Source organism: Mus caroli, chromosome 16 (genome assembly GCF_900094665.2).
Source record: "Mus caroli chromosome 16, CAROLI_EIJ_v1.1, whole genome shotgun sequence".
Classification (NCBI taxonomy): domain Eukaryota; kingdom Metazoa; phylum Chordata; class Mammalia; order Rodentia; family Muridae; genus Mus; species Mus caroli.
Window position 1 is genome coordinate 26,951,886 of NC_034585.1, and position 9,388 is coordinate 26,961,273.

The window sequence follows — 9,388 nt, forward strand, 5'->3', positions numbered from 1 at the left end:
GAAGAACAAGAAGAACAAGAAGAACAAGAAGAACAAGAAGAACAAGAAGAACAAGAAGAACAAGAAGAACAAGAACAAGAAGAACAAGAAGAACAAGAAGAACAAGAACAAGAAGAACAAGAAGAACAAGAAGAACAAGAAGAACAAGAAGAACAAGAAGAAGAACAAGAACAAGAAGAACAAGAAGAAGAACAAGAAGAAGAAGAAAAATCAAGAAATTAATAAATTGAGAATCAAAGGGAAGTTACAAACAATAACCCTTTCCTCCAAAAAAGAAATGAAATACATGTAGACACACAAAAATTAAGAAATAAAATTCAGCCTTTCTGGTCCCTAAAGCCCATCCATTTCCCCTCCTGGGTTCCAAGAAACATAATTAACTAAACTCTGTTTCATAAATCTCCCTCCTTCCCTATCTTTTCAAGTTTCACTAAGAAACACTTCAACCACACAGATGAACAGAAAGCATAGAACAATGAATATTCATATGCTTTGCAAATTATCTTATGCTTTCCAGTGCTGTGAAGAGATACCATGACCAAAGCAACTCTTATAAAGGAAGACATTTAATTGGGGCTGACTTACAGTTAGTTTCAGAGGTTTACTCCGTTATCATGGTGGGAAGCATGACACTATGTAGGCAGGCATGGTGATAGAGAAGCAAAGAGTTGTACATCTTTATCCTAAGGCCACCAGGAGAAAACTGTCTTCTACACTGGGCAGAGCTTGTGCATAGGACCTTAAATCCCACCCCCATAACAGTGCACTTCCTCCATCCAGCCCACACCTACTCAACAAAGCCACACTTCCCAACAGTGTCCCTTCCCATGGGACAAGCATACGCAAACCACCACACAAATCTTACATGGACTTAGCAATTCCATAGCCCTTTCCTGTTTTTTGTTTATTTATTGTTTATGTAATTTGAGATAGGGTCTTGCTATGTAGTCCAGGTTATCTTCATACTCAAAATACCCTTAACCTGAGTGCTAGGATTAAAAGTGTACACCACCATATCCACACAGCAATTCTTTATATTTCTATTTTAGGTTGATCTATAATGCATTTGCCTGAACATTTAAATATTGAAGACACTAGTAAACCACCCATAAATACTTTAGTATGTGTTTCTAAATATAAAAGCATTTTTCCTTTCAAACAGCAAGCCAATGACATTCAGGAGTATCAACAATAATTCCATTATATCTACAGCTGAGAATCTTTGTGGCACAACAAACACTGCAAAGGAAGTAAAGAGCTAGGAGAGTATGAAGAACTGCAAATGATGTCCTGTAAAAGCAGAAGTAAAACTCTTCGTCTTGCCTCTTGTCTTGGTCAGGGTTTCTATTCCTGCACAAACATCATGACCAAGAAGCAAGTTGGGGAGGAAAGGGTTTATTTGGCTTACATTTCCATACTGCTGTTCATCACCAAGGAAGTCAGGACTGGAACTCAAGCAGGTCAGAAAGAGCTGATGCAGAGGCCATGGAGGGATGTTCCTTACTGGCTTGCTTCCCCTGGCTTGCTCAGCCTGCTCTCTTATAGAACCCAAGACCACCAGCCCAGAGATGGTCCCACCCACAAGGGGACCTCCCCCCTTGATCACTAATTGAGAAAATGCCTTACAGCTGGATCTCATGGAGGCATTTCCCCAACTGACTCTCCTTTCTCTATGATAACTCCAGTCTGTGTCAAGTTGACACAGAATTAGCCAGTACACCTCTCTATGGGATATCAGAGCATTGACAACCTTCCCCAACACACTATAGATCCCACATAACATTGATTCAAAGCCAAAGAGATTTTCTTGATGGAGACCTTGGTGGGCAGTAGTCCTGGCCCATGTATCCTTGCAGGAGTATTCATGCTCTGATCTGGGAAGGGTGACAGAAACACACTGCTAGACTCTAAGGCCAACAAAAGTGCTTCTTTCCCAGTAACAGCGTTGGAACCCAATGACCTGCATCATGGCATCCTAGATCCCACCCAGTTATGGCTGTCACCATCCTTCCTTTCACTACCAAGTTCCCCCAAACCTCAAGATGACCAAATGGGTTGGCTCAACTCAATCTGGCTACACTAGGATCAGTCCTTCCTAGTTAGATTGAACGTTATTCCAGCTGTTGGCTCCCAAGGATGAGTTTAGGTGCCAGGAAATTACAGTGTTTCAAGGTGAGAAGCACACACCCTACCTCTGCCCCACCACAGTTCCCATACCAACTCCCAACACAACGTCTTTCAAGATACTCTCAGCCCTCTGAGCTTAGCTCTGTCTACATTCTTTTCCTTTAAAATATACACTTTTTAAAGACTTATTTCATCTTAGTAACTTTTCTATTGCTGTGATATGACAGCCTTTAGAAGAAAGGAGGAATTGTGGCTTAGAGTTTCAGAGGGTGGGAGTTCATGACCATCGTAGAGGGGAGCATGGCAGCAAGTGGGCAATCATAGCACTGGAGCAGCAGCTGAGAGTTCACACCCTCCTCCGTAAAGCAGAGAGCACACTGGGCATGGAACTGAGTCTTTTGAAACCTCAAGTCTGTCTCCAGTGACACAACTCCTCCAACAAGGCCATATCTCCTATCCCTTACCAAATAGTTCCAAGCAATTGGGAACCAAGTGTTAAAACATAAGGACTGTCTTAGGACTTTAATGCTGTGAAGAGAGACAACAACCAAGGCAATTCTTACAAAGGCAAACATTTAATTGGGGTTGTCTTAACAGTTTCAGAGGTTCCGTCTGTTATCATCACGGTGGGAAGCATGGCATTGTGCAGGCAGACATGGTGCTGGAGGAGTCTAGAGCTCTACACTTTGGTCCAAAGGCAAACAGGAGGAGACTCTGTCACACTGGTCAAACTTGAGCATATATATGAGACCTCAAAGCGCTGCTTCCGTAAGTGACACACTTCCTGTAATAAGGCCACACCTCCTAATAGTGCCATGCCCATGGGCCAAGCATATTCAAAGCAACACAAGAGCCTGTGGGGATATTCTCATCCAAACCAACACAATTTGATGAGGGAATTGTGTGTACACATAAGGGCTATGGAAGCCAGAAACATCAGATCTTCCTGGAGCTACTGTTATAGGCAGTAGTGAAATTCCAGACATGGGTTCTAGGATTCAAGCTCAGATCCTCTGCAGTAAGCTTCTTAACCACAGAGACATCTCTCTAGCCTTGGTGCTGTTTTGACATTGTTATTTAACTATTTGTTGTTTTCACTGGACTGAGTCCCTTGAGAGCAAGAGCCTTGTCTTTTTCTACTTGCATCCCCCTGTGGTTGGTTGAATGCAGGCCCCTAAAAGTGTCTGTACAAGACTCAGCATGCATTAAGTAACCTTATTAGGGGTTGAAGAGGTGCAATTAAGTCTTTCCCATAAAAATTATTTTGCATTGCCAGGTGGCATTAAATCCAATGATGAGTATCTGTCCAGAGAAGAGATACACAGAGGAGACATTCAAGGAGTGAAGACACTGGCAGAGGCTAGAGTGACACCAGTCACAATAACCCATAGAATGCCTGGAGCTGCCAGAAGCTGAAATTGACAGAGAAGGGCTCCCACCTGAGCCTTTGGAAGGAGTATGGCCTACCAAGTCCTTCATTGCAGATTTCTGACCTTCAGAACTACTAAGAAATAGGTAGGTAGGTAGGTAGGTAGGTAGGTAGGTAGGTAGGTAGGTAGATAGACAGATACATAGATGATAGATAGATGATAAATGACAGACAGATGGATGGGTGGATGGATAGAAAGATAGATAGATAGATAGATAGATAGATAGATAGATAGATAGATAGATATAAATGATAGATGACAGGTAGATATAGAGATGATAGACATACAGATGATAAATAGTGTATGACAGATAAATGGATGGTAGATAGATAGATAGATAGATAGATAGATAGATAGATAGATAACACATAGATGATAGGTAAATAGATGACAGATAAATAAAAGATAGACTGATAAATAAATGACAAAGAAATGGATAGATAGATGATGATGATGAAGATGATAGATGATAGATAATAGATAGATAATAGATAGATAGATAGATAGATAGATAGATAGATAGATAGATAGATATAAATGATAGATGACAGGTAGATATAGAGATGATAGACATACAGATGATAAATAGTGTATGACAGATAAATGGATGGTAGATAGATAGATAGATAGATAGATAGATAGATAGATAGATAACACATAGATGATAGGTAAATAGATGACAGATAAATAAAAGATAGACTGATAAATAAATGACAAAGAAATGGATAGATAGATGATGATGATGAAGATGATAGATGATAGATAATAGATAGATAATAGATAGATAGATAGATAGATAGATAGATAGATAGATAGATAGATAGATAGATAGATTGATAGACTGATAGATTAATAGATTGATAGATAACTTTGTACCAACCATGGAAAAGTAGTATACCTGAGTTACACCAAGAAGCTAAAGTTCATTTGTCAAATTGAAGAACTGAAAGAGCTGGGCCTGTGGCTTTGCACCTTCTTCATACCCTACAGGAAGGAAAGCATCCCTGAAGGTGGCTGGACTCTGATTAACAAACACCCAAACCTCACTACTGTAGTGTCAACGGAACGATTTGTTCCTTTTAATGAGGTGCTTTCACCTCCCTGCACGTTCATTGTCCTTCCCTCACTGCTTTTACTGTAAGCGAATGGATTGACTTTTGATGTATCGCCAGAACACAATAAATTATGAGTCTCTTTCTTTAAGGTTGGAAAGGGGAGGAATTCTACTTCCCTGTTCAGTTATTTCAGGCAAGGGTGGGAGCAGGTTCTGTGCCAGCAGCATCCTGATTATGATTCAGGATGTACAGCCAAAGGCAAATAGCTCCTCTGTAAATTCAATCACATAGGAAGAAGCAAAGGCCCAAACAAGAAAGGCTGGGTTCTCTTTGTGTGCACAGCCAAGGGGTCCTGGGAAGCTGGCAAGGGATTGATGCCCTGTCTTAAGCAAAAGCTAGACTGAGCTCAAGAAGTGATCTTCTAGAAACTTCTGCACATAGCCCACATAAGGCTGGAGCTAATCTGGCCTTTCAGGAACCACATTCTGGACAATTCAAATGTGCTGGCATCCTTCTGTGGGCTGAAAGGATGGAGGTTAACCAGAATTAAAATGTATTTTATTTCTAATTATGTATTTGTGTGTGTGTGTGTGTCTGTGTGTAGGTTTGTATATGTGAGTGCAGTGCCTACAAAGGCCAGAAGAGGGCCCTGACTCTACTAGAGCTGGAGTTACAGACAGTTATGAGCTACTTGGTGTGGGAGCTGGGAATCAATCTTGGGTCCTCCACAAGAGCTGTGTGAGCTTTAACCTGCCGAGTCGAGTCATCTCTCCACACCCAAGGTTTTTGTTTTTTTGTTTTTGTTGTTTGTTTGTTTGTTTGGTTTTTTGTTGTTTGGTTGGTTGCTTTGTTTTTTGTTGGTTGGATGGTTGGCTAGTTGGTTGTTTTTAATTATGTACAAAACATTCACTTAAAAAAAATCACGTTTCCTTGGAAATTTTTCTGCATATAACTTCTATGCTATTGTATCTACAAAGGGTGCAGGTGATGACACCCATGGGTATAATCTTTTATTAGTATAAAATGCAAGTCAAATGGATAGTTTTTAATCAGTTAGTCATGACCCAATAATGAATTAAGAAGTTAGTTTAGCAAGAGGTACCAGAATTTTTGTTTATCCAAAGGAGAAGGAAGGGGATATATCTGAGTACATTGCACATATTTTGTAGCAGTCTTATGAGTCTATCATTGCCTCTGGCTTATGATAGAAAATGTACCTTCCATTGTACTATGATCTAAAATGTGTAGCAGTGACTGCCTTAGAAAATCTGTTCCTGGGCTGGTGAGATGGCTCAGTGGTTAAGAGCACTGACTGCTCTTCCGAAGGTCCTGAGTTCAAATCCCAGCAACCACATGGTGGCTCACAACCATCCATGATGAAATCTGATGCCCTCTTCTGGTATGTCTGAAGACAGCTACAGTGTACTTATTTATAATAATAAATAAATCTTTAAAAAAGAAGAAGAAAATCTGTTCCTTTAGCCCAGAAAGTATCTTGTCACATCACCCAATTCTTACCAGCTCTGTTTCTTGTCACATGAGACAATTCACCAGGAACAATTTACCATGTACCTTGTAAGAGGCTCTGACTTGTAGATGCCAGGAGTCATATGGTCCTTCTGGTCATACCTAAAACTCAGGCCTTGGTCGTCATTGTTGTACCTTGGTGGAACCTCGAATAACCCTGCTGTCCCCGGTTTGTTGCCAGTTGCTATGATAAATTACTCTAATAGGAGCAACTTAAGGAAGAATGGATTTATTTTACCTCATGAATACAGGTCTTAACCCATCATTGTGGGGAAGTCAAGGCAGCTGGAAAAGCAGCTAGCCATACCCACAGTCAAGAACATAGGAAGAGTATGAGCAAGAACTTCAGGCATGCTCACTTTCTCATACATGCTCAGTTCTTATATAGTCATAGACGCAGATCTAAGGAATGGTGCCACCCACCATAGGCAGGTCTTCTCATCTCAATCAATGTAATCAAGATAAGCCCCCACAGACATATCCACAGGCCAACCTGATCCACACAACTCCTCACTGAGACTCTCTTCCCAGTTGTGGTTGTTTGAATAAGAATGTTCCCATTGCCGGGCGTGGTGGCACACACCTTTAATCCCAGCACTTGGGAGGCAGAGGCAGGTGGATTTCTGAGTTCGAGGCCAGCCTGGTCTACAGAGTGAGTTCCAGGACAGTCAGAGCTACACAGAGAAACCCTGTCTCAAAAAACCCCCCAAAAAGAATGTTCCCATTAGCACAGGTATTTGGGCTCTTGGTCCCCAATTGATGGTGCTGTTTGGAGACGTGGCCACTGAGGTTGAACCTTGAGAATTTATACCCTTGCTGTACTTCTAGTTTGCTCTCTCGGCATCATGCTTGTGGTTGACGATATGATCTGTTTTTCATCTAGCTGCCTGCTGCCATGTTTGCTTCCTCTTCTGCCCCAGCTCCATTCCAAAGTCTCTCTTTCTGAAGCCATGAGCCCAAATATACTCTTTCCTTCTATAAATTGCTTCAGTCACAGTACCTTATCGCAATAACAGAGAAATGACTAATACGCGCCAGATAAGTTTAGATTGCGTCAAGTTGTCAAAACTAAGCATCATACCTCCCACTCTCCATTCCATTCTTCCTTAGCTACACAGGCTTTTATGATGGAGGGAGGGGCCAAAACCTTATTTATTTATTTATTTATTTATTTATTTATTTATTTATTTATTTATTTATTTAGATAAGGTCTCACCATGTAGTTCTTGCTGGCCTGGAACTCTCAATGTAGATCAGGCTGGGTTCAGACTCAGAGATCTACCTGTCTCTGCCCAAATGCCAGGATTAAAGGTGTGCACCACCATATCCAGCTTTGCCTTTTGCAATTTCTGATACAGACAACATACAGAGATTGTAAATTGTAGTCTTCGAGGAGGAAAATGAACTGCCTTGATTCCTGTCACCATTCATCTTCTTTAGTTTTCTATGCCAATGGTCCAGTCTCCCTCACAGCCATTTTACCCAGGGGAGGGATGTCCTGGCCTTCATTAAAGATTTTTCTCTCATTTCTCAGTTTGCTGGCTCTCATAGCACCACAATCCAATGTTCTGACAAATGTCCCGCATGTGCCTTGTCCCCTGAACACCTGCCATAGATTTTTGGGCAGGCTTTCTGATCATTCATGATTAAAGGCTAGACCTGCATTCTAATCGCAGATTACAGCTGGGTTAGCCAGTGGAACTGGGCCTGAGTTTTGGTGTGATTCCATGCTATCTCTTGATGTTGATCAAGCTGCATAACAGACAAGCAAAGCAAATTTCGTAAAAATCAGGATGAAGCAGATGTCCACCCAAGGGGAGTTGTTGGCGTCCACTGTCTTTAATTGCTGAATGGCATTGCCCCGTTGCTCCTGGGCTATCTCAGGAACAGACTTCAAAATGCTTTTTTGTTCTTTGAGTGCCCTCAGAAATCTGTGCTTGCCAAAGAAGACACATAAAACAGAGGCTTCTGAGGAAAATATAGCAAAACTAATGTGCTAAGTGATTCTCGACTTCTTAGAACAGCAGAAAAATTAAGAGGAAGGAAGGGAGGAAAGCAGGAGAAAAATTCTAGCCCTGGACTGGCAGTGGCTAACCTGTACTGTGCCGCAGATTCTCTCGCTGCTGCATGAGCACAGCCTAGGAGAAGATCATTCTTGTGTTTCTTGCCAGCAGCATGGTCTTGCTTGCTATGGCTGTAAGTCCATTCAGGCCAAAGGGCATATTTAGTGGAAGCGACCATGCAATCGAGCACACAGCCCTGTGCATTCTCTTCTACCTGTTCTGGTTTGGATCTGAAAAATCCTCCACAGGCTTACGTGTGAATGCTTGGTTCCTCAACCTGCAAACTTCTTTGTAAGGGCTGTGGAGCCATTAGAAGTTGGAGCCTGGCCAATGGAAGTTAGCCTTGCAAGTTAGACCCCCACTTTGATTCTGGCCTGTGTTCTGTTTCATGGGCCACCACCGTACTGGTGACTTTTGTAGTGCTGTGATAAAACACCACAACCAAAGGCAACTTAAGGAAGAGAGTGCTTATTCTGGTTTATGATTCCAGAGGGATAAAAGTTCACGGTGATGACCGGAGGTGTGACAGCAAGCAGCAGGCACCATGGCAGGAACACGTTGCTGAGGGCAAAGAGCAGAAAGAGCAAACTGGAAATGGCTGGAATCTTTAGATGCTCAAGGCCTGCCTCCAGGAACACACGTTTTCCAACAAGTCCACAAACTCACATTTCTGCCACCTCACAAAGCCCTACCTCACATTTCTGCCATCACGCCTCTACCACGCCTGCCCATTACGGCAGACTGGAATCCATCAGACTGGGATCTGGCTGAGACCATGAGCCCAAATATATCTTTCTTGCCTCCAGTCTTATCTATTAGGTATTTTGGTGACAGACAGCAATACAAGACAACCAGGACACCACCCAAAGGAAGGACTCAATACCCAACAACACACCACAGTTGCATTTGAGAAGACTCTATTTTATATATGTGGGTCTGCTCTTCTGAGGGGGGCAGGGAGATCAGAAAAATGCCAGGGGACTAGAGAGATGAGTCAGTGGTTAAGAGCACTGGCTGCTCTTCTAGAAGTCCCAGGTTTAATTCCCAGCGCCCACATGGCAGCTCACAACTGTCTGCAACTTCGTGTACACACACACAGACATGCAGTCAAATCACCAATGTACATAAAATAAAAATAAAAATAAATTAAGTCTGTTGTAAAATTATTTTTAAGCCCTTCGCTGGT

The 9,388-nt window shown here is 42.0% G+C and overlaps 1 protein-coding gene across 1 annotated transcript in view; it reads right to left on the bottom strand.

Annotated features, from left to right (window-relative positions):
* Nucleotides 1–8,268, bottom strand: part of LOC110312055 — a 68,261-nt gene extending 59,993 nt beyond the window's left edge. The window contains exons 1-2 of the mRNA XM_021185606.1: nt 8,235–8,268; nt 3,845–4,398 (exon numbers count right to left, since the gene is read on the bottom strand). Coding sequence (XP_021041265.1) covers nt 3,845–4,398; nt 8,235–8,268 — 588 coding nt within the window. The remainder of the gene's footprint in view (nt 1–3,844; nt 4,399–8,234) is intronic.
* Between the last annotated feature and the right edge of the window lie 1,120 nt (nt 8,269–9,388).